At 46.0% G+C, this 25,431-nt stretch overlaps 1 protein-coding gene across 1 annotated transcript; it reads right to left on the reverse strand.

Moving 5' to 3' along the window:
- Positions 1-314: 314 nt before the first annotated feature.
- Positions 315-23,506, reverse strand: LOC132583152 (extracellular calcium-sensing receptor-like). Its single transcript, XM_060254825.1, has 5 exons — positions 23,445-23,506; positions 5,347-5,638; positions 3,927-4,652; positions 2,454-2,580; positions 315-1,216 (listed from the first exon to the last, which is right to left on the reverse strand). Exons 1-5 carry the CDS (start codon positions 23,504-23,506, stop codon positions 315-317), a joined length of 2,109 nt encoding a protein of 702 aa, XP_060110808.1.
- Positions 23,507-25,431: the final 1,925 nt, after the last annotated feature.

Raw genomic sequence — 25,431 nt, forward strand, 5'->3', positions numbered from 1 at the left:
TCCAAACCAGCATATCTGAAAAGACAAATTTTCCATTAAATGATCTTGTGTTGTGTTTTAGACTTCACATTTTTCTTTCCAATACTCCGAGATCATTCTCAACAGGGATACATTTCTTTATGTGGTAGATGTATCTATGTCTTTATTGGTACTTCAAATACCAATGACAACCATCTTCAGCAATTACATCTTCCAAAGGTATTTGTTTCACTCAAAGGCTTTGTTAAAGCCTCTCACACTCCCAATGCATATTTAATTGTAAAGTGGTAAATGTGAGAATAGACTGCAGATTTTCTGAGGGAAACACACCTTCTTCAATGGTTCCTCTTCATAAGCTGCTTCCTGTTGTTCAGCTGAGGCTTCAACACAATAATGTAACATTTGGGAGAAAAGATGCAAAGCAGCAGCCCTGCACTGGAAGCCAAGATAGAGAAGACCTCCACAGCCACCATATATTTCCCCTTTGTGCTCAGGTAGGCTGGAATGAAGGATAACCAAACACTGCAAAAGACCAGCATGCTGAAAGTGATAAACTTTGTTTCATTGAAATTGTCTGGAAGCTTCCTGGAATGGAAAGCCAAGCTGAAGCTGGCAACGGCAAGGAAACCCATATAGCCCAAGACACAATAGAACATGACGGGAGAAGCCTCATTGCATTCCAGTATGATTTCATCTTTAATTGAGAGTGTGTCAACATCTGGGAATGGGGGAGAGGTTGCCAGCCACACAGTACAAATGCCTGCTTGAATAAGAGAGCAGAAAAGGACAATGGAAGTTGCCAGTCTTTTCTTTACCCATTTCCTCACCTTGATTCCTGGTTTGGTGGCCATGAAAGCCAGAACGACAACAGTGGTTTTTGCTAACACAGAAGAAACAGCCACTGAGAAGGTGATGCTGAAAACCATTTGGCGGAGGAGACACATCACCTTTTTTGGCCTGCCAATGAATAGCAAAGCACAAAGAAAGCAGAGCAAGAGAGATCCAAGAAGAGTGTAACTGAGGTTCCGGTTGTTGGCTTTGACTATGGGAGTGTTGTGGTGCTTCATGAATGTTCTGAGCACCAGAATTGTAGTTAAGGAAAACAAAAGAACACCAGCAGCTAAACTGATCCCTAAAGGTTCTTCATATGATAAGTAGGTTGCAACCTTGGGAATGCATAGAGTTTTATATTTGTTTGGATAATGATCTTCTGAACATGCAAAACAGTGAGTCAAGTCTGGAAGAAAAATGTGGTGATATCAGTCATATAAAATCACAGAACTGTCAAGCTCTAGAAAATCTGATTTAATGGGAAAGCAAGCACTGCAATTCATAAATCTCACAAGCACACAAAATTAAGAACCTACATGGAGGCTCCTTTTCATCTTCATAATACCTAGTGCAATGTCTCAATATCTACATATTCTGGGTTGCCTTTCCACTACCAGCAACAATATATGATATGAAGCTGATACCCAGAAATGTACGTTCCGATGTACTGAAGTACTTACGATAAGATTTGCTGTACATTTTATACAAGAAGAAGTTATACAGAGAGCCCATGTTTTTGTTCATCTTGGTATTTCTTTCAATATAAAGATATGTCTCGCATTTTCATTTTCAGTAGTTTAGAGCTTTTTATGTTAATGAAAAGTGTTTTATTTCTTTCACAAGGATATGGAAAACCAATGGAATACACAGAGTCTTATTACTATCTTCAATATACTACGTTCATGAATGAGTGAATCACTAAATTCTGTACCCATTGAATTCTCAGTCTTCAAGAACAAACTCAAACAAAGTAAATAGCGGTGATCAGCTCTTAATCCTACGAACTTCATGAATGAGTGAATCACTAAATTCTGTACCCATTGAATCCGCAGTCTTCAAGAACAAAGTCAAACAAAGTAAATAGCTATGATCAGCTCTTAATCCTACAAACTGCCACATGACAGGAAAGCTACCGTAATTACAGAACAAAACATTTATAACTTATTTAGTATGCCATTACAAGATTTTACCAATACAATACATTAAGTATGTTGTGATATCCTGGGACTATAAACTATAAATGTGAACTGAATGTACAACTTTTTAGTAATGTAAACTTTTAGTAAACTTAATTTGACTTAGCTAAGTTTTTGTATTAAAATTAGGAACAAATTGTGTGTGTGTGTGTGTGTCTGTATGCATGTGTTAAATGCCATCAAGTCATTTCCAACTTATGGTAACCCTATGAATTAATGTCCTACAAAACATCCTATTGTTCAGCCATGCTCACGTCTTGCATACCAAAGTCTGCACATTTGTACATATACAGAACAGTAATCCATAATTCATATATGACACATTAGTGTAGATAGACCCTGGTGGGTAGCCATGTTGAAGCAATACAACAAACCTTTAAGACCAACAAATGTAGATTCATCTTACATGTACATTCCTTAGTATCTCCGTAGATTAATACTACTCACCTTTTTTGTCAGATATTTGCCCTTCTGGACACGAAATACAATCATAGCAGCAAAATGGCTTCCCTGCTTTCATTTTCTTGCTCTGACCAGGATAGCAATTGTCATTACATGCAGAAAGTGGCTGAGTCTAAAGCATCAAAGAAAGAAGAATATTAATTGTTTGAATTTATAACATTCTAAACAAAACACATCATGGAACAAACAGTAGTTTTTCCCAGTCATGCATGGATTAGATTTCACATGGCCCTTCTTATTTGGTTGCTTAGTAAGAGGTAAATCCTATGTAGTTCAATGAGACATTCCCAGTTTGGCATGCACAGGACTGCAGTTTTAGAGGTGATGCCTCTATCTTTCAAGTCCACTTAAGAAACATTAAAGCCACAAGTTGGAGGATGTTCCTTAAACTGGGAAAATTTCCTGCAGGCTAAGCTAGGATGTTCAAAACATGATGTTCAAAACATAGCAATGTCTATGACAGAGTAAGGCACCCAAAGATTTGTCTAAGTTATTCCTGAGATTCAGATAGCAAGGAAGATCTTACCCAACCTACATTCAGCTTAGTCAAGCGTGCTGTCCTCCCTTTCCATTGATCTACATCATAATGTGTTCCCTCATTTGGCAATCATTTAGCCATCACTCAACTGTGGGACACTTCACAAAATGTCTTTATTCAAATCTACCTGGTTAAACCAGCTGTGCCACTCAATTGCATCCTCACGAATGGTGAGTGTTTGGTCTGGAGGGCCTTGGGGATCCATCCTGCCAACTTTCACTCTAACAAAAGATTGGTTTGGGAATGTGACCCAGTTAATAACATCAAATCCTGCTATTAATTGCCCATGTTGATCAAAAGAAACCTTGTCCCCAACACTGTTGTTAAATGAGACATGTTTCAAAAATTGGTGAAGCTGGAACAAAAGAAAAGCAGAGATAGTATGTAAGAAAATATAAATGTAAAAAGGTAAGAGGTAAAAGTAATCCCCTGTGCAAGCATCAGTTGTTTCTGGCTCTGCGGTGACATTGCATCACGGTTTTCATGGCAGAATTTTTACGGGGTGGTTTGCCATTGCCTTCCTCAATCATCTACACTTTACGTCCAGCAAGCTGGGTACTCATTTTACCAACCTCAGAAGGATGGAAGGATGAATCAACCTTGCGCTGGCTACCTGAACCCAGCTTCCACTGGGATTGAACTCAGGTTGTGAGCAGAGTTTGGATTTCAGTACTGCAGTTTACCACTTTATAAAAGTACAGGAGTTTAAAATATTACACATGAGACTGAATAGATCCACCAAAGTACGCATAGCATTGTGGTGCTATCTCAGTGATGCTAATGTGGAACTAACAAAACTCCTAGGTTCACCCACAGCTGTGTTTAAGAAACTAGAAAAAAAAACTGTAATAACACTCAAATCACCAATAGTAATGAATTAATCAGTGTCCCAACTAGAGGACAGATTTCAGCCCAAATACCTCCCATGTCTGTTGATGGCAATGCTTCCTTCTGTCTCCCACCATCATTACTCCCTGATGGCATTTGGATGAATACATGACTTGTACTGCATGGGCCACGGCATACATAGCATTGTAGATGTTGTAGCTGTAGCCCGTCATGCTCATTTCAAACAAAGGTCCTGGAAGCTTCTCCAGCCTTTCTTCTCCATTGCAGGTATCTCCCTTCTTGTCCAGAACAGAATTAGGGAGCGTACAGTAGAATGCCTGCTGCCAGAAATCCCAAATGAAGCCATCTTCTTTTGTATTGAAAGGGTTTCTGCCGTGAAGAAACTGTTTGAATCCTTTTAGTTCACTGGAGTGAACTGCAAAGGACAATGCACCATGCATAATCTGTATGTCCCAATCTTGGTAGAAGGTAATTGACTGAAAATCCATCTGGGCAGTCAAAATCCATACTTTGTATTTGGGCATTTCTTTTGCTCCTGGTAAAGATAGCAGTAACCTCAAATATATCATGGAATTAACTTCTCCAAAGAAGATAACTACATTTACTGAGCTACTCATGAGTTTATCGCGGATTTCTACTAGTAATTCAAACGTATCCTCAATGTTATCCTGAAAACTTAAGCGGTAGTTTCTTTCAACAAAGGCAAAACAGATGCCTTTCTGGGAAAATACTGGAAGCATCATCTCTGCCATCTTGTCTCCATGTTCATTATCAACAATTAATCCAACCCACACCCACTTGAAATAGAGAAGTAACTGTTGAATCCCCATATATTGAATGGCTTCATTTGGGACCATTTGATAAAAGGAAAGGACCTGGGTTTTTTCTGTTATCCCTGGAGCAAAACCATATAGAACCTAAAGTTGGGGTGAAGTTGGAGTTGGGGTGGAGATATTGGAGTTGGGGTGTAGAAGAAAGAAAGAATAATGAGTTGTGAGTGTAAGAGAACATATATTGGAGTATGCATTTTCTAAACTGTAATGATAGTTTCTAAATATTAAATATTCATATTAACTATTAAATCTTTGACTGAGGTCTCTAGCTTCTATAATACATTAAGTACTATGATGGGCTGTAACATTCATTTCTGAAATGTTTAGTATAACAATTTTCATCTCCAAATTATTTCTTGAATAAACTTTTCTAACAGAGACTTTCTTTGACTTCTAGATAACAATATGAGTAAACCAAAAGTTATATCCGGAGATTCCATTTTATTAACATTGGAAACTTCCATTAAAGGTGCCATTCATAAAACCATACATTATAACTACAACACAGAATCAGGGAATATATATGTAATTATTATGAACTTCTTAGCTTTTTATTAAACACAGCCATCACTTTTTCAAAACTACAGAATCATATCTGAAAGAAAATAAATGACATATTAGTAGCTTGCAAATTTTTATACCCATTCACACATTCTACCTGTGGAATCTTGTAGATGCCCAAAATATTTGCTATCTGATGAGAGGTTTCAGAAGCAAGTCCTCCAATTACTGCCATTAAACTGTCTTGCAGAGCACAAGTGTAGTTGGGAACAAATCTATTTCTCATGGAAATCAGTTGCAGTGTGGCATGATAGGTCCACGTGGCGTCCAGATAACTGTCAAAGATATGGAATCCTAGGGTGATGTTGGGCAAAATCTGGGGATTTTCATTGATCTCTTTTACAGCAAACTCCAAGGCCAGGATGTGCTGGTAATTCTTAGTCACAACGCTAGAATGAAACATACATTTGAGATGAGAAATACATGATCTTCCAGTTTGCCACGTTAATACCATTAATGACACATCATACGCATGTTATGTTTTATGGTAGACGAGCCCCGTGGCTTGGAGTGTTAGAGCTGCAGTACTGCAGTCCTAAGCTCTTCTCACGTCCTGAATTCTATCCCCAGGAGATGCTGGGTTTTCAGGTAGCTGGCTCGAGGTTGACTCAGACTTCCATCCATCTGAGGTCATTAAAATAAGAACCCAGCTTGCTGGGGGAAATTGTAGATGACTTTGGAAGGCAATGGCAAACCACCCCGTAAAAAGTCTGCAGTGAAAACATTGTGAAAGCAATGTCACCCCAGAGTTGGAAATGACTGATTCTTGCACAGGGGACCTTTCCTTTCCTATGTTTTATGGTCAGAAAGTTTCCTGCTGAAAGCCTGGATAAGAGTGCTGATCCTTCTCCACAAAGGCTAGGCTGGTGTGCCCTCTGAGTCAGATGGATCCAGATTGGATTCTCAGATCCTCAGGGGACTTCAAGATACCAAAGATGATTAGGCTGAGTGGCCAATAGAATCCCAGAATACTCTTCTGGAAGCTGCTGTTGACAGGATCACTCTTGACTGACCTCTGTCTTTGAGATCCTTAAGTCCCTAATGCACCAGAGAGGTAGGACACAAGCAGCCAGTGGGCAGATGCCTAGAATGCTGATGGCAGAATCTGAGAGAATAGTTGCATTTTCAGGCCTATGTCATGACAGTTATAGAAAAGATCCCAGGTTGATATCGAAGCTATGGAAGCTCCTAAATGCGTTGCTGTGGTTGCTGTGCTATTCAAAGTAATGTGGGATGAAGAAAACCACACGAAACCCCTAACACTCAATTTCTTACATGAAATCCTTAAGCAGTTCCTGAGAAGGTTGTTCATTGAAAGTCTTTGGACTGGAGATGAAGAAAGTCTGAGAAGCAATGCCTCCCAAAGTGAGATCTCCTGGCTTATAATACTTATGAACAATAGCTGGAGGATCCTGGACCCTACAGTTATTTACCTGAGCCCTGCATAGTGGCACAAATTGCAACAAGACCGTAATGGCTGCCATGCTAAGTGTCAGCATTCTCTCAGTCCGCAGGTTCCTTGCAGATTCCCTCGCATGCAGCACCGTTGTGAGAGTCTTTGTTATTCTAACAAGCTTTCATGAATGGACAATGCCCTGACTAACACATTTGATTCCTATAGAAGTATTGGAAATGACTGTTATATTTATAACCATCCACCACATTGTTTGCTAGTGGCCAGCAGAGCTCCGCATGACATTTTGTGAGCAGAAGTTTTAATTACAGTTCTTTTGCTAATTGCAGGGGAGATGGAATAATGGTGTCTGTTCTCTGAGGCATTTTTAAAGTTTGTGCAATTTTTTTGACTGAGTATTGCATTGGATCTAGCCATCTTTTCTGCAGGTGGAAAAGAAAAGTTCCTTTTGACTAACCCCCAAAAAATCTATGCTGGAGGTTATGGGGTATGCATGGACAAAAACATTGTTGGACACGGGCTGTAACAGTGAGGGTTACTGGGCCAGGCTGAGTGAGAATCTGGTTGGATCCAATTCTGTATCTCTCTATTAATTTAGTAGAAATAACCCTTAGCAAAAAATCATGTATTGCACTGTTGCTCTATTGCAATATATTGCAGTCTGTTGCTGCCTTTTCTGCATTCCACAGGTCAAGCACTTGCCATTAATTATGGGAAGACAATCCTCAGAGAAGGATTACTTGAACATAAGAACATAAGAGAAGCCATGTTAGATCAGGCCAATGGCCCATTCAGTCCAACACTCTGTGTCACACAGTGGCAATTTTTTTATATATATACACACACACTGTGGCTAATAGTCACTGATGGACCTCTGCTCCATATTTTTATCTAAACCCCTCTTGAAGGTGGCTATGCTTGTCGCCGACACCACCTCCTGTGGCAGTGAATTCCACATGTTAATCACCCTTTGTGTGAAGAAGTACTTCCTTTTATCTGTTTTAACCTGTCTGCTCAGCAATTTCATCGAATGCCCACTAGTTCATCGAATGCCCACTATTGTGAGAAAGGGAGAAAAGTGTTCCCTTTTATTAATCTCACTTGGACTGGTTTCCACCACTTAAAGGAGTCCTTCTTACCTTTTACAGCTTCCATTACTTTGTTTGTTAACCATGCTGGTCTCTTCTTATACCTGTTTGTGCCTTTCCTAACTTGTGGTATGTATTTTATCTGAGCTTCTAGGATTATAGTTTTAAATAGTCTCCAAGCTTCCCAAAGGGTTTTGACCGTATTTACCTTTTTTTCAGTTTCCTCCTCACATGCCTCCTCATCTCAGAGAATTTACCCCTTTTAAAGTTAAATGTGGTTGTGGCGGTCTTTTTGGGCAACTCCCTATTTATACAAACGGTGAAATCAATAACATTATGGTCACTGTTCCCAAGCAGCGCAATCACATTTACATCTCTCACCAAGTCTTGGGCATTACTTAGGACCAAATCCAGGATCGCCCCACCCCTGGTACGTTCTGAGACCATCTGCTCCATAGCACAGTCATTGAGAGCATCAAGTAACTCAATCTCTTTCTCTCGACCAGAACACATATTGACCCAATCAATCTGCGGGTAGTTAAAATCACCTATTACGACACAGTTTTTACATTTAGCCGCTATCTTTAATCCTTCCATCATATTATAATCGTCCTCTCTCTTTTGATTTGGTGGGCGATAACAAACTCTCATAGTTAAATTTCCTTTTGGGCCCTCTATTTCAACCCAAAGCATTTCTAAAAGGGAATCTAATTCTCTGACCTCAGTCTTACTGGACCGTATATCCTCTCTGACATACAGAGCCACCCCACCTCCAACCCTTCCCTCCCTATCCTTCTGATATAACTTATTTCCAGGAATCACCGTGTCCCACTGATTCTCCTCATTTCACCAAGTTTCAGAAATTCCCACAATGTCTATGTTTTCTCCCAACACTAAACATTACAATTCACCAATTTTACTTCAGACACTTCTAGCATTTGCATACAAACATCTATAATTTCCCAGGCAAGCTAGGCCCGCCACCTCCCTCCTGACACCTTGAGAATCTGGCAGACAGTCCATACTGTTTGTCACCATCACAGTGGACAACTCAGATCCGTTACCCGGTAGAAAAATAGCAGCCAACCCTTCTTCTCTTTGAGACGAGTCCTCCCGAACCAGAGACATTTCATCTCCTGTCAGCTTTCCCCCAAGATTTAGTTTAAAATCTGCTCTGCCACCTTTTTGATTTTAAGCGCCAGGAGCCTGGTTCCATCCAGAGACAAGTGGAGACCGTCTCTTTTGTACAGCTCCCGCTTGTTCCAGAAAGCATCCCAGTGCCTAACAAACTTATACCCTTCCTCCTTACACCATCGTCTCATCCACACATTGAGACTTCTAATTTGCACCTGCCCTACTTGGGTGAATGTGCCCTCAGATTTTATTGGTGGACAGGCTGGGTTTGTGAAATTTAGGTTATTTATAGTCTGCCTTTTTTTGCTGAAACTCAAGGTAGATTACATAGTGTAAATCAAGTACAGGATGAGACACTTGATGAACCGTGCTGTAAGGTTTGGACAACAGAAATCTGCAAACAAACAACAAGCTAAAACAGAGCTGAAACAAACCTGAGACAAATTATACGTATTTACCCTTGACCCTTAAATGGTGTTGAAACTTCCTGTCTTGAGCATAAATGCAATGATAGGAATAGAGTTGCATAGGCAAAAGCCCCTATCCCTTTACAACGCAACTTTCTGAACCAATTCATTCACTACATTCCCATTTGCCTGTGCAAGAAAGCCCTTTGAATTATTCCGTTTTGCATAGTTTGCAGAAAACAAGGACAGTGGAAGCCTCCCTATGACTTAGGAATTGTGTTGTAAGTTAATCATGGAGAACCATGTGTGTCAATCTGGATGCCTCAGGGAAGGTTGGCATGGAAGTATGATAGACAGACAGATGATGAAAAATGATAGGCAGATGATATAGGTGATGAAGAAAGAAAGAAAGAAAGAAAGAAAGAAAGAAAGAAAGAAAGAAAGAAAGAAAGAAAGAAAGAAAGAAAGAAAGAAAGAAAGAAAGAAAGAAAGAAAGAAAGAGATTAGAGGATGATGACAGACAATTGACAGATGACAGATAGATGGCAGACAGACAGAGATTAGATAGATAGATAGATAGATAGATAGATAGATAGATAGATAGATAGATAGATAGATAGATAGATAGATAGATAGATAGATAGATAGATACATACCCCTCAAGTTCTAATATTTTGGGCGGAGAAAAAAAATTCTCTGTCAACTCTCTACTATAATTTTATAAATTTCCATCAAGACCACCTCCTTTGTTGTCTCTTTTCTAATCTGAAAATTCCCAACCTCATCAGCCTTTCCTGATAGGGAAGGTGCTCCAACCCCCTAATCATCTTGGTTGCCCTCCTCTGTACTTTTTCCAGCTCTGCAATGTCCTTTTTGAGATACAGTGACCAGAAATGTATACAAGTATTCCAAATGATCTAGCTTTATACAGAGCCACTACAGTATCTGCCATTTTATTTTCGATCCCTTTCCTAATAATCCCTAATATAGAGTTTGCCTTTTCACTGCTACAGCACACTGGTTTGATGGTTGCATTGAGCTATCCACTAAAACCCAATTATCTTTTCTGCTCTCTGTCTCAGCAACTTCAGACTCCATTAGCGTATATTTGAAGTTGGATTTTTTTTTTGCCCCAATGTGCATGAACTATGAAAAACAACAACTGAACTATTCTAAGTCATTTGTAGATCACTTGTAAAAGCCAGCAAGCAAAGCAGCAAAGCAAAAAAGAAGCTTTTGGGAGGGACGGTGGCTCAGTGGTAGAGCATCTACTTGGTAAGCAGAAGGCCCCAGGTTCAATCCCCAGCATCTCCAACTAAAAAGGATCCAGGCAAGTAGGTGTGAAAAACCTCAGCTTGAAACCCTGGAGAGCCGCTGCCAGTCTGAGTAGGCAGTACTGACTTTGATGGACCGAAGGTCTGATTCAGCTTTATATGTTCATATGCTTTGAGTACATTTGGAGCCAGCAGACAACAACAACATATTTTAGGACCGCTGCAATGGAAGTGGTTTGGAGTTAGAAACTGATCAAGGGCCTTCCCTCAGGAGGCAGCCAGACCTGCATTCCTTCACCCACTTTTATGTACTTGAAGTGCCATCAAGTCACAACCAAACTTATGGTGACCCAAACAAGGGGCTTTCAAAGCACGTGAGAAGCATACTTGGTTTGCCATTGTCTTCCTCTGCAGAACTCTTTGGTGGTCTTCCATCAAAGTACGTATCCTTTTTAACTTCCTAGATCTGATAAAATCCAGTTGAATCATGCTACCTTCCCTCCCACCTTTCACTCTCTTCCTTATTAACCTGGGATAACTTCTGTATGGTAACCACTGCCGAGAACGTTGCTGTTAACTTGTATGAGGGGGGAAAAAACAACAGTGGAAAGGAAAGGGGCATGACAGCTATGGTGATGGAATCTTAACTGTGCATGCTGTCAGCTACAAAGGGAGCCACTTTATCACCATACCTCTGTAGAGAACTTTGTGCCTCCCCCCCCGCCCACTTTCCATTGCCTACAGTCCAATGTGGATTTGTAGGCATTCTCTAAATGGTAGTCTTACTGCCGCTTAAGCCATCCATATTACCAATCAACCCCAATAATATACCAGAGAGCCTTAAAATATTGATGGAACTTGTTCTCTTCTTGAGAGAGATGAAAGTATACTGTGCTTGAATAAATTTATTTTTATTCATTATTTATTCCTATGTTGGTAAACCTGTCTGGTTGCCCATACCCCAAGAACCCAGGCAGCCCTGGTGCCTCTGCTAGCGAGCAAGGCTCCCCAGGAAACTGAAGACGGCTTGCAACGGCACCACCACAGCCACTGCAGGGACATGACGTAGGAATTAAAAGGGTGGGAAACCCGCCACCCACCAAGGTCCCATAGCTGATGGATCCAGGGGAGTTCTCCTCAAACCCTTCACAGAGACCTCAGAACCTTGTCCGACTTGCTCCACTACCAAGTGGGACCCTTTGAGGGCAAGTTGCACAGCTCCTGTTCACCCCAGAAGTCCTGCTGGAGCAGAATGGTCAGAGATGGCAGCAGCTACCAGTCCTAGCCAGCCAGTCACCCCACCCCCAATTGGTCAGCTCTCCCATGCTGACCTTGTATAGGCTCCCCCCACCCTCATGGTTCCATCCAAGTGAATGGGAGGTGAGCAATTGTTGGCAGCTGCACAATGACCACCACCAGTTTTTAATTTATCATTTATTTTACAGAAGGTATACCCTGCCTTTCTGCCCTTGGAAGGGCAAAAAGATACCTAACAAATTAAGATGTACATAATAATATCCCATCTTAAAACTATTGAAAGTAACAACAACAACATTAAAACAATGAAAACTGAGCTAAAATACAGTTTTAAAAATGACTTGGTCAGTTCTAGACATGTTTCATTGTTCTGGTGTGTCAAATATGAAATCCTTCATCATTTTCATAATCCATTGTAAACATTGTGTTTTCTTATCTGAACTTTTATCGGCCCTTTCCCAGCCGCACTGGCAATGCCAGTCATAGGCTGGGGGCCGCACTTTGCCCTCCCGGAAGGAGGGAGGCTGACGTCGGCTTCCCGGCCATCCAGGAGTTCGAGGAGTGGGCGTGGAGTCGGGGCTATAAAGCCCGGGCTCCCGCCTGTGTTGCGCAGTCCTCTCGTTGCTCTCAGTAGGGAGAGCCATGTCTTCTGCCGTCGTCTGAGCCGAGGCTTGTGTGTGCGAGCTGCAAGCCGGCGCAGCACAGGCCCCTTCCCAATGTTACCTGGTCGGGGCTGCGAGGAGCAGTTCGCGGCAGCTCGGGACGGCGCTGAATGGCTATTAATTAGCCGCGTCTTCTGGTGTCACCTGGGCCGAGGCTTGTGTGTGTGAGCTGCAAGCCAGCGCGGCGCAGGTCCCTTCTCAACGTAGCGTGGTTGGGGCTGCAAGGAGCAATTCGGGGGCGGCTCGGGACGGCACTGGATCAGCTTTTCATTAGCACATGAGTAGTGAAGTGATTTTTTTCGGGGCTGAGGGGAACCTGAGCGGGGGTGCACGCGGTGAGGCCAGGTGGCCCACCCCCGCCCCCCTTCCCTTCCCCTCCACGGCAGCTGTGCTAGAATGGTGGCCTGAGGAGTGCGGGCAGCATTTGAGTTGTGGGTAGCCCCCCCCCCTCCGCTCCCAGCCTCGGAAAGAGGCAGTGGCCCGGCTACAGGGCATCTGCTTGGTAAGCGGAAGGCCCTAGGTTCAGCTCCCGACCTCAGCTTGAGTCCATGGGTGCCGCCGCCAGTCAGGGTGGACAGTGCTGACCTTGGTGGACCCGGGGGCCTGATTCAGTATAAGGCAGCTTCATATGTTTATATGTTCAAAGTCTCCTTTGGAGCCAGTTTGGTGTAGTGGTTAAGGTGCGGACTCTTATCTGGGAGAGCCGGGTTTGATTCCCTACTCCTCCACTTGCACCTGCTGGCATGGCCTTGGGTCAGCCATAGCTCTGGTGGGAGTTGGCCTTGATAGGGCAGCTGCCATGAGAGCCCTCTCCAGCCCCACCCACCTCACAGGGTGCCTGTTGTGGGGGAGGAAGGTAAAGGAGATTGTGAGCCGCTCTGAGACTTTTCAGAATGGAGGGAGGATATAAATCCAATATCCTCTTCATCCTTTTGAGAGTGTAGCTTCAGTAAGCTCTCTCAGCCCACCCACGTCGCAGGATGTCTGTTGTGGGGGGAGAGGATGGAGAGGTTTGTGAGCCATTCAGAGCCTCTGATTCAGAGACAAGGGTGGGGTATAAATCGGTAGTTGTCTTCAACCAGAAGGAAGGAAAAGCCAAGTCGGTGGGCCAGTGCACATCTGCTGGCTTCACCTTCCAAATAGCTTCATTGGGTCATATGTTACTGCACAATGATAGTTTTGTATTTTAAAGCAACACAGAGACATATTATTAAATGGGCCCCATGCCTGGTACCTTCCAGTACCAGGGCTGAGAGCACATGGCTGGGCCTCCGCCTGAGATCTCAGCGAGAGGCTGCCAGTTACCCACCCGCCCAGCTGCCCTCCAACCTACCCGGGAAGCTGTGATGCCCTTATGATCTGGGGCGGGGAGTGCTCTGGCGCATTCCCATGAGGGAGCTGGAGGACAGCTGGGCAGGCAACCAGGGGGGCAGTGCTGTGCTCTAGAGTCACCATACTTCCTGCCTTTGGGAAACTCCCGCCACCCCAACTCTATGTGTGGCTGTGATGCACATGCACACAGTGGCCCAAGCAGCACTGGGTCTGGACAAAGCCCCCACAGTTGATGCTGGAAAGAACCGTCTCCCTCCCTGGCCTTTGGTGGTGCAACACACATCAGATTGGGTCCCCTGTTACTGCCTGCCTGCCTGTGTGAGGCCAAGGTCTTGCTGAGGGGTGGGGGGAGGAGAAGAGGGAGAAGGAAGAGAGGGGCTGCACACGCTGGTTAAGTCATAGAATGCATAATTAGATGGGCACCAAGCCTGTAGTTTGCCTAGGGTGTCAGTTTGTTTAGGGCACCAAACAAACAAACAAACAAACAAAAACAAACAAACAAACAAAACCCTTGGTCTGTCCCTGAAGCCACACAAAATCCACTTGTATGCCAGAGATCTGTAGCCCTTGCAGGTATTGTGATGAGGTGTTAAATAATGGTTTGCAGCACAATACAGAGGGCTGAGCCTATGCAAAGGTACGAGGGGAGGCCTTTTGTCCTGCCAGTGCCCCATTAAACTTGGCCCTGAGTTGTGTACAGCACCCAGAAAGCTGTGAGGGCCAAATATATAGTAGTGCTGCACTGACTAGTAGTATAAAGACGTTGCTAAAAAAAAAAAGAGAGAGAGAAAGATGGGTGCTTTCTGCAGCGTTTCACAGAGGAAATGAAAAGGGAGGAGCCCAACAGCCCTCAAAGATGTGTAAATCTTGATGAGGAATTATTAAGTACTAAAATAAGGCCGCACCCCCTAACCATGAACTGTTTGTTTAGCTAAATAGGATCTAGGCAAAGATGACTTTAAAAAGTAAACCGAAGTGTGGTTTGCAAGTCATCATGTGGGCAGCCAAAAAGTCAAGTTCAATGACAAACTATGCATTTGGAATGTTTATAACAGCTTGGGGGAAGGAGGGCTAAGCTTTCCCCCTTCTTTATTGAAACTGCACAATGTGGAAAATCCAAACAATGGCCGGGTCCGGACACCGGGGGTGTAAGCAACCTGTAGCTGATTGGAAAAGGGGAACCAGCCTAATGAGGTGGAGGGTAATTAGGCGGTTGTAGTGCAATTACCCCCCCCCGCCCCCGATTCTGGATAGGGGCTATTTGATGACGGTCCCATATCTGGGACTTTGGGTCCATTGTATGCCTCCTAACCTTTGTTCGGTAAGGGGGGATTGAGCACGCAGTTAGGGCTAAAATAACTGAGCATGCTGAGGGCAGTACCCACGTTAGGGGCATCCCCCGTGGGGCAGATATAATGAAGTGTCGGGAACGGCGCCTGATACACCATTTGGCTCACCCCAGGGGTGGAGCAGTGGATGATACCATTTTGGAGGTCCCTGTTCAGTCAGGTACACTTTGTTGGCCAATCAGTCATAGTGGTTCCGGGTTTCGTGGTGGGCTGCAATGACAAAGGGGGACAGTTAAGTCAGTGTTTCGCCTTTTGCCTGGGCACCCGGAAGAGTTCGATCTTCCGGGTCTTGCCTTTGAAGGAAGTATTACATGGAGGACCGGTGCGGGGGCTTCGGGTTACATGGGTCTACGAAAAGACAGAGTGCGGGCAAAGCTGTGGCTCCTGGGGGGGGGCCTTGCAGCACCTATGTGATGCTATGGGGCCACTGAGGTTCCCTCAGCTAGAGTACGAAGGACTGCAGGCATGCGGATGGATCTAGAGTTATTGGGGGAATTTGTTGAATCCTTCAATGGAATCTCCTCTTGGAGGAATGACTTAAGTTGGAAGCTGAGCCCCAGATATCTTTGGAAAAGGCAGAGTATACTTAGGGGCATTATGCGCGGAGCAATAGCTCAGCTTGGTTTGTGCTTGGGTGTGCCGTGATTTTCCTTTTTTCGAGTTTTTTCCTATGGTAGTAGCGGTTTGGCTTTTGGGTGAGCAGCCGGCCGTCCATTCAGTCCACTTTTGGTGTTATAGCATGCCCATGGTGCATGTTATCAACTACTGGTATTATCAACTACTGGTAATCCAGGTCAACGGGGGTGACGGACTTGGTGTAGTCATTTATTTGTGACGCCTCCGTTTGTTGCTTGTAAGGCACGTTCTGGGGGCATGCAGTGGGGCAGCGGACGCTCTATCTCTTCAAAAGATTTAGCATCTGGCCTGCTTGCTCTGGTTGCTGACTGCAGCCAGCGCGAATGCCACCGCTGCCAACGCGAATGCCTCCGGAACTTTTGGCAGTTCAGGAGGTGGAATCTGACTAGTATGGGCACCAAGTAGTGAAAAGCAAAGTATGGGGCGGAGTTGCAGTTCCGGGTTGTTAAGAGGGCTGCAAGGCTCCGGGACACCTGGTTGGCCTCAGCGGTATGCATTGTCCAATTTTGCAGCTATCAGAAGAACTGGTAGGTGCAGCCGACTGTGCAGGGGTTAAAACCGGTGCTGCAGCAGAGGGGCTTGGCACTAAGACCGGTTAAGGTGTAGCGGAGGAGTGGCGCACAAGCAAGGCTTGGAGCAGTATTTACTTCTCAGGGGGGAAGATGTTGGCCCGTTGTGTCATTACGGTGATCCCCCCCCCTCCTTATGAAATATCAATTTGGGGCAGTGTCAGGTAAGGCACTGGCGGAGCTGGGGGTGGGGGTGTGTTACATTCGAACAAATTCATTTTGAATTAGAGCCGCATCTCCAGTGGCACCACTGGGGACACCCCACCCCCCGAAAAACGTCGAACTAGACGGTGGCGGTCAGCAGCTTACAGGTTGTTTGCACATTGGTCTTTCATTGAGTGCATGGGGGCACGTGTGCAGTGGACAGCCCACGGGCATGATTTTGTCTGGTTTTTGACTGTTTTTTTCTGTTTTTCAGGTACTGGGGCTCAGCATGGTTTTGTGCGGCCCACCGGGCCAGGAGATGCCAGCTGGCATTCAGCCAGGTCCCAGCGAGTAGATGACAGTTGAGTGGCTGGATCGCCGTGGCATATGCAGGCCGGGGATCAAGACTCAGTTGTTTCATGGGAGGAGGGTGCCTCCTCAGCACGTCCGGGTCCTCCGTTGGGGGGTAATGACCTGGGTGGCCACAGGGTTTTCAGGGGAGCACCTATGGCCTAGCACCAGGGGTGCGGGTGGTCTGTATGAACCGCAGATGGGCTACACGGCTCAGTGCGGGGAATGCAGATCACGGAAGAGCCTCACCTGGGCGGATCTTTCCATGGGGGATCGATGCTAGCCCAAGTGGAGGATAGCTTGGGGCCTGGCCGCTCAGCAACAACCCGAATACGGTGGGCTTGTGCTGGGGGCAGGGTTGCTCACCCTCAGGACAAGGCGGGGTCAGGGGGTGACCCCAGGGCTTGTCCTTCTAGGCCTCATACATGACAGTTAATAGGTTTGATACTTTCTTTCAATAACGTGGAAAAGGGTGTTGGACATATTTCTTCCCACGGGTCGAGAACGCTGACCTGATTGGTCAGCGGGGATTTCTTTTCAGTTATCTGAACTGGGTACCCGGGCCTTTGTTGAATGAGCTATGGCTGGGGTTGCGGTCGGCTCTGGGCCGTCCGTTGGGGCGCTAATGCCTAAGCAGAGGCTTGGCATTGGCGGTGGCAGGATGAGGTATTGGCTACAGCCTTTTCAGGGGAGCACCTATGGCTCTGCACCAGTGGGTGCAGGTGGTCTGTATGAACGGTAGATGGGCTTCACGGCTCAATGCTGGGAGTGCAGATCACGACAAAGCCTCACCTGAGTGGATCTTTCCTGAGTGATTGATGCCGACAGAGGTGGAGGTGGAGTTTGGCCGCTCAGCACCAGTCAGATGGTAGTGGCCGTGTGCTGGGGGCAGGGTGGCATGCCCTTCTAGGACAAGGCGGGGTCCTGTGTTTTGACCCCAGGGCTTGTTCTCGTAGGCCTATACCTCTTGCCATCCTTATCGTTCAAGTTATGTTTCAATAAAGCGGCCCGGGTTTTTATCCAACACACTGTGTCAGTCTCTTCATTCCGACTGGGGGGGCAAAAGTATAGGTTTCATAGAAAGGTGTGGTGAATTTCATGGTGAACATGTTTGGAAGATGAACAAACTGTTTTCAACAGCTGCAATCACTCGTGAACACAAACTCAGATCTCTCCACACAGCAGGTGAAATCTCGAGGGTTCCTTTCCCTACTATTGAAGTGGACATGACCCAGCAGCTGACTCCACACAACCTGAGCATGTCTTGGATTAATCTCTGACTGAGAAAAGTAGGCAGTAGGCATTGGATCACCTTTTTCTACCCCGAACAGAAGTTCCAGTCTGCTCCCCTTCAGAGAAGCAGTTCAGCTCACCATTCTCCAACCCCCCGGAAGTCCAGAGAACAAGACAAAGATTTAAATGAGAACACAGGAGATTTGCATTCCAAAGTTGCATTTTGCACACCCTGCTGTCTGTAATGGATTGTGATTTAGATTTGCAGTTAGCACAGGCTTTAGTCTGCAATAGATTGTGCCGGCAATTAAAAAGTAGGATCTCCACCACCTATTTTTCTGTAAAACAACCTATGAGATAACCTAAAGATGGGGCTTGACTTGAACTCACCTACTGGTTCTTGACAGAGATTTACTTAAATTTACCTGGTGGAGGTGATTCTTGAAAAAGACTGACTGAAATAGGACAACTGGCTATCTGTAGGACTGTGACAGAAAGAAATTACTACTAGAGAGTCTTTTTTCCAAAGGGTAGTAGTAAAAAATAAAAAAGGACAACATTGCTAGAGAAGATAAATCTTGTTGCATACCAACATTTTTTTTTTACACATGGTGGTTAGAACTGAACAGTCTGTAAAGATTTCTTAGATTTATATATGTACGTTTATAATAAATGGTGGAACAAATAGTTAACAAGGATGAAGTCTGGAAAATTGTCACATTCTGGAGTGGACGGGAGAGGAAACAAAGTGATGGAGATGAATCCAGAAATCCTTAGCAGTACAAAGTGTATCTGCTTCTGATGCCAGAGACATGATTTTCTGATATAGTTACCTGCCATGAGGGTTGACGGAAGAGGTTATGTTTCTTCCTCTTCAGCATTATTCTGTGTCCATAAGGAGATGAATACAGGTCATGTAAAGCATGTGCAACAGCATAGACAGCATTATAGATACTGTAGCTAGTACCAGTCATACTCGTTTCAAAAAAATCACCTGGAAAGTTCTCCATTTTCTCCTCCCCAGTGCAATTTTTCTCAAAGTTCTTCTGCAGCAGGGAATCAGAGAACTGACAGTGGAATGCCTATTCCCAGAATTCTCTGATGAAGCCATCTCCTTTAGTTCTAAGAGGCTTTCTGCTCTGAAGAAACTGATGGAATCCTGGAGGTTCATTTGTGTGAACCGTGAACGATATTGCACCATGAAGGATCATCTTGTTCCAATTTCTTTGATAATGATAAGATGTAAAATCCATCTGGATTGTCGTAATGTAAACTTTACCATTAAGCTTTGTTCTTGTGAATCCTTGCTCTGAAAAGTTTATTATCCATCTCAGAAATGAAATAGAACCAGTGTCTCCAAAAAGAACAACTGCATTACCTTTACTTCCCATTGCAATGTCCAAAAGTTGGAATAAATCTTCTAACATGCCAAAAATATAACTTGTCATAGAGATCTGGAGGATTTTTATTATAAAGGCCAAGCAGATGCCATTCTGAGAAAACAGAGGAAGCATGGCTTGCTGAAATCTTTCTCCACGTTCATCATCCACAGTAATAAACCCAATCCAGATCCTGAAATGCAGAATTAACTGCAGGATCCCCTTGAACTGCTGGGCTTCATTTGAGACCATTTGATTAATGGAAAATCCTGAGAAGGTTTCATTCATTAATGATGTAGAACCATAGGTGAGCTAAAGAAAGTCAACATTGGGATGGAAATGAAAAAAGTGAGAGTGAAATGTTTACAAAATACCAATAAGTGTTGGTGAATCCATGATCTTCAAAAAAAAGTGCATAATTTCCAGTTAAGAAAATAACTCTTTTTTGTCATTTATGGACAAAAAAAAAATGTTCTTTCTGTGTTCAGGGCATTATTTTGTATGGACAGGCATTGAGTCACATAACCATACAAGATGTGATGTGTCAGTTAGCTCTTTCAAAAATAGAATTACTTGGATCCATCATCATCATTTCTGAAATCAGACATTGGTACTGGATCTAAAATAATTCCATTGCATAGTAATAGCTGTTGCATGGCGAAGCATGTACAAAGGAGTGCTCTCCAACAAGCATGATGTTAACTGGGGTTCACAATGATGAACAAGAACTAGGATGAATCCAGTAGCACCTTCAAGGTTAAGAAGATTTTCAGGGTATACTCTGTCAAGTGGAACAGCTCCCTTCATCAGATAAAAGAACAGATTCAGCTGCCTTGTATCATCTATAAGATCTCCCAGATCACTTACAGTCTAGTTTTAATCATCTAAAGCCCCAAACTCATTGGATGCAAGTTAAGGACATATTCTTCCATGCACTTTTTAATAATCTGGTTGGCTTTTACTGTCTGTCATGGATTCTGGAACTCCCTTCCCCTGGCTATCATCGTAGGTAATATTCTGGTACTATATTTCTACATTGCTATGAAATGCCTTGCCCAAACCTTTTATTGAAAGGCAGCAAATACACAAGGATAACTAAAAATATAAAGCATGGACAGAGACTTTGAAGAATTCGGCCCCCACCCAGCCGAGCGGCCGATAGGACACTTAGGCTGGGGGCCGTCCATTGCCTCCCCGGAAGGAGGAGACAGTGGACTCTTCCTTCTGTGGATGGGGGCGGGGCGGCCTTATAAGGCTGGCCCCGCCTCCAGTGGCGCAGTTCAGAATTGCGCTCTCGGCCAGACCAGCCGCACATTAGCTGGCAGTCTCTGTGGCCCTGAGCGCGTGTTTGTTCGCCAGGGAGCTGTGCGCGCTGAGGCAGCAGCGCGAGGAGCGCGGCCCAGCTGATTCCTCCCCTCTGGGGGAGCCTGCTTCCAGCATAGCACGTGTTTGTTTTCGGCGTGTTTTTTACACGCCAGGAAGCCATGCGTGCCTCAGTAGCGGCGGGAAGAGCGCTGCCCAGCTGATTCCTCCCCTCTGTAGCGGCCAGCTTCTGCGCAGAGCGCGTGTTTTGTTTCGGCGTGTTTTTACACGCCAGGAAGACATGCGCACCGCAGTAGCGGCGGGAAGAGCGCGGCCCAGCTGATTCCTCCCCTCTGGAGGGGCCAGCTTCTGCGCAGAGCACGTGTTTTGCTTTCGGCGTGTTTTTACACGCATGGAAGCCATGTGCGCCGCGGCAGCGGCGTGAGGAGCGCGGCCCAGCTGCTTCCTCCCCTCGGCAGGGGCTGGCTTCCGTGCTTCAGGGAAGCGCTGTGGTCCGTCGTTGGAGCCCCGTCGTCAGGAAGAGGTTTGAGGGAGCAGTGGCCGCTGATCAGGAAAGGTCCCTTGGGAGGCTGGGGCCCTGGGAGTGGGAACCCGGCTTGGTATATGCACGGCCCTGAGTCCTGCCCCCATCATCTTCAGTTTGAAAGAGTCCAGGCATTGGGTGATGTGGCGACATCGGCCAAGGCCCCTGGCGAGCGTTGCCAGTTTGAGTGGGGAGTCCTAATCTCCCTCCCCTCCCCCCCAGCTCATATTAGGCCTTATTAGGTCACCCGGGATAGCTCGATTTGGAGTTTAACAGGGCCTGCTCTGTGGGAAATGGGGGGGAGTGTAACACCACCCCTGCTCATCTTTTAGGTCCTTGTTTGCTGGTTTAAGCCAGCCCAGTTTCAGGAGACCTGGGAAGCCAGGCAAGGTTAGTCCTGGTTAGGACTTTGATGAGAGACCACTAAGAAGGCCCTGTGTAGATCCACTATATAAAGATAGGCTGTAGCAAAGTGTTTTGACCTGGATGGTCTGGGCTGGCCTGGTCTCACCATGTCTCAGAAGCTGAGCGGGGTTGACCCTGGTTATTACTTGGATGGGAGACCACCAAGGAAGTTGGGGTTATTATGTAGAGGCAAACCATTTTTATAATAATGATCGTGAATGGGGGCTTGGGTAGGCATAGTTGGTCAGAGCCCTCCCCCCCGGTTTGCAGGTTACTTATTGTGCTCACGGGGGATTTATTCAGGGGCTTAGGCCAGTTTGGCTGTAAGTTTAGCTATTACATGGAGCCCAAAAAATGCCTCAGGGCGGACCTATGTGAGCGGTGGCCCATCCGCAAGTCAATATGGCTTAGTGGTAGAGTACCTGCTGGGTAGCTGGGGGCCCTGGTTCGGTCCCCGGCATCTCAAAAGGGTCCATGCAAATAGGTGTAAGGGGCCTCATCCGAGACCCCAGAGAGCCATGGCCAGTCTGGGGGATAATGCTGACTTTGTTGGACCAATGGTTTGATTTAGTATAAAGCAGCTTCATATGTTTATAGGTTTAGGGCCTTTTTATTACACTGAATCAGTTCAGTGGTTCCCCTCCTTTTCTTGGCATTCTGGGTCAAGAGTAGTAAGGCAGGCCAGTAGCGGGGTGTTGCCGGGCCTTCAGTGGGGGGGGAGCATGCTGCCCTTAGGTTGGCAGAAAACCACCCCATTTGCCTCCTGCTTGGGTTACACAATAATGCGGGGGTTAGTCATTCTTCCTCATCCCCCCCCCCCCGGTTCCTAAAGCGCGATGGATTTTCATGTGCTACCCCTCGTGGAGTTGGCTACATTGTTGGTCGATTATCTTTCGGTGGCTGAGAAGATATTTTAGAACGGTATACGTAGACGTGTTCAGCCTTTTATACAGGGAATTTAGAAAGAAGTCTAGAGGGGAGCGGGACGTAAAGGTCAAAGAGAGTTGCAGCGGAGAAAGGTTGATAGGCCATGGTTGAATTGGCTACCGGGATTCCGGTAGGGCCGCCCCCCCTTCCAGTATTGGGGGGGGCGTGGCGGCAGTATGATGTGCAATTACGTATGTGAGCAGTGGTTAATCCCGGGCTCCCGCTGGACTGGCTTGATGGCGGCTTTGGTTGTTCACCTGGTACAGAAGACGGTTTATTCTGCTAGTACCCACGTGGCTGTGGGGCAGTCGGTTTAAACACGATTGCTTTGTGGGGAGTTTACCTCTCAACGTATGTGAGCCAGAAAGGCCTGCAGGTGCAGGATTGAAGGTCCTTTGTGGGGTGGCCCACATGCCTTTATGGCCTGTAATAGGTTCAAGCCAGAAGGGGCCAACAAGTGGCTAGGGGCGGGCCAGCCAGCATCCTGGAAAAGCGGCCCAGCCCCCAGTTGAGCATTTTTACTGAGGGATTATCCATGTGTGGCTGCAAGATGTTAATTAGAGGGCTAGTTTTATAAGGGTTTAGAATTCCTTATCAAGGTCCTCCTACCTCGTTTCTTGCTCGAATATGCGGGCTGTGCACGGCTTGGAGCACGTGGTTTGGGCTAAGTTTAGAAGGGTGTGCGCTGAGGGGCGAGTCCTTGGTCCTTTCTCGGCCCCTCTGGTGTTAAATTGGTGTTGCCCCTAAGAGGACTGCGGGCGAGTTCGTTTATCCATCAAGTATCCTACCTCAGTTTGAGGTCGGTCAACGACACCATCCCAATTGAGTTGGTTCTCTGGGTAATGTTCATGATGGCTAATGGCATTTTAAAGGTTGGCGGCGGAGTCGGGTGTTTACTTTGCTAAGGAGAAGGCAGGGGGCCCAACTACAGTTTTGACTGTTTTGGGGATTGAGCGCGATACTGTGCGCCAGCAATACCGGCCCCTGCTAGATAAGTTGGAGAATCTGTGGGCTTGGTGACGGTGGTGAAAGTTAAGTGTAAGGTTACCCTCCTCGAACTACAGCAGCTCGTGTGCCAACAGAACTTTGTTACCCGAGTGATCGGGGGTAGGCGCAGCGATTTTTTAACATGAGGTAGACCTTTTTTTGAGGGGTTTAAGGGCATTTCCTTCTGGAGAGCGGTTATGCAGTCGGTGGATGAGTGCAAATCGTTTTGGATGCTGCCGACTCCACTGGCCTTCCGGCCAGTGGATTTCCGGGGGCATTGGGTGCCGAACGTTTGCAAGGGAGTGGTTGGGCTCCAAGTTGGACTGTAAGTTGATTTTGGGAGTTCTTTCATATAGGGGTAGCTATGTCACTTTGGAGTCACTCCCTGGCCAATCACACAGTGCATTTTGGGGTGTGATAACATGGCGGTCTTCCATGTTGTCAACAATCTTACCTCCTGGTCCCCACCAGTCATGAGGCCTGTTAGGAGGTTTAGACTGCGCTGTCTTAAGTAAAGGTATTGTTTTTGACAAAGCTCGCACCAGGCATTAGTATGGAGTGACGGACGCCCTGTCTCGCCAGCAGATGGTGCACTTTTGTTAACTAGATCCGGACTTTTTTCTGCTCGCATCCCATCAGAATTGTGGCTGATTGGATGGATGAAGTTAGACTGCAATTTACCGCGCCATAGCACCTAGCACGAAAAGGCGGTGTTTCGGGGCAGCTAGTCAGTTTTCTGTTTTATTCGGGAAAATGCTGGCTCGGGGTATAAAAGCTTGGCCAGCTCCGTTGGAGCACCTGCTGCAGTTTTGTGTTTGGCAGAAGTGGAGGGGGGCCTATCAGAATACCATTAAGGGCCAGCATGCAGTGCTGGCCTTCTTCAACAGTGCCCGGGGGTATCCGGAGGTGGTTAATGACTTCCGTAGTGCAAATGTAGGAAGGTTGGTTTTGGGGAGGAAGGGCGATCGGGGGGCTGTCAACAGCCAATTTCTCACCTTCCTTCCACGGGCTACATGCTGCCTGGGGCCCTGGTTTGGGCCTCTGAGTTTTTAACAGGCGCTATTTCACGCAGCTGGTTTTGACGCCCCCCCTTTTTTTGCAGGGCTTGCGGGTGTCTGAGCTAGTGGCGATCTCACGCACTGATTCTTTGATAGGGCACTCCAGGCGGGGGATGTTAAGCTCCCGTGGGGGCCAGGTTCTTGGCTGGTTGGTCGTTGGTAAAGGGTTCGCATGGTCATACTAGAACCTTGCTGGGAAAAGAGCTTGTGTCTGGTGGCGGCCCTCGGACATTACAAGTCAGGCTTTGGTAAAATTGGCCTGAGTGGTGTGAAACGTGGTATTCATCATGTAGAATGGGGCAGCATCAGCAGCTGCTGCTGGTGGAGATCTGGGGTTTATCGGAACTACATATGGCCTTTATGATCATAGGGTGATTGCTCGTTGTCACCTTTATATAGCCTAAGTTTGTACCGTTGGAATGTGTTCTAATGGTTTTTTCTTTCTAGGTGCTGTGGCTGGCGTGGAAAAGAGGAGGTCCACATTGCGGCCACAGTAACACCCGTTGAGCTACACGTCATGCTCGTTGGGCACCGGTGGTTCTCAGTGAGGCCTGAGTGAGCGGGCTGTCATTGAGTTGCGGGACCGATTGGGCATGAGGTGGTTGGGGCTCATTCCGCTTCTCTGGTGGAAATGAGGGGCCCCCTGCTGCACTTGTTGGAGATTCTCTCGGGGGAGAATGATTTGGGCTTACTCTAGGGTAAGGCCCCTTTCACTTCAGGCCCGGGTTGG

This window comes from Heteronotia binoei, chromosome 15 (assembly GCF_032191835.1).
Source record: "Heteronotia binoei isolate CCM8104 ecotype False Entrance Well chromosome 15, APGP_CSIRO_Hbin_v1, whole genome shotgun sequence".
NCBI classification, from domain to species: Eukaryota; Metazoa; Chordata; class Lepidosauria; order Squamata; family Gekkonidae; genus Heteronotia; species Heteronotia binoei.

Bases quoted from the DNA above. Each gene is read 5' to 3' on its own strand.
- LOC132583152 (XM_060254825.1), bottom strand. From the start codon at position 23,506: ATGAACATTACCCAGAGAACCAACTCAATTGGGATGGTGTCGTTGACC. The intron at 5,639-23,444 runs GTAGGATACTTG...GTTTCATTCTAG, and splicing joins TTGACCGACCTCAAACTGAG to CGTTGTGACTAAGAATTACC. The intron at 1,217-2,453 runs GTGAGTAGTATT...TTTTTCTTCCAG, and splicing joins GCAAATATCTGACAAAAAAG to ACTTGACTCACTGTTTTGCA.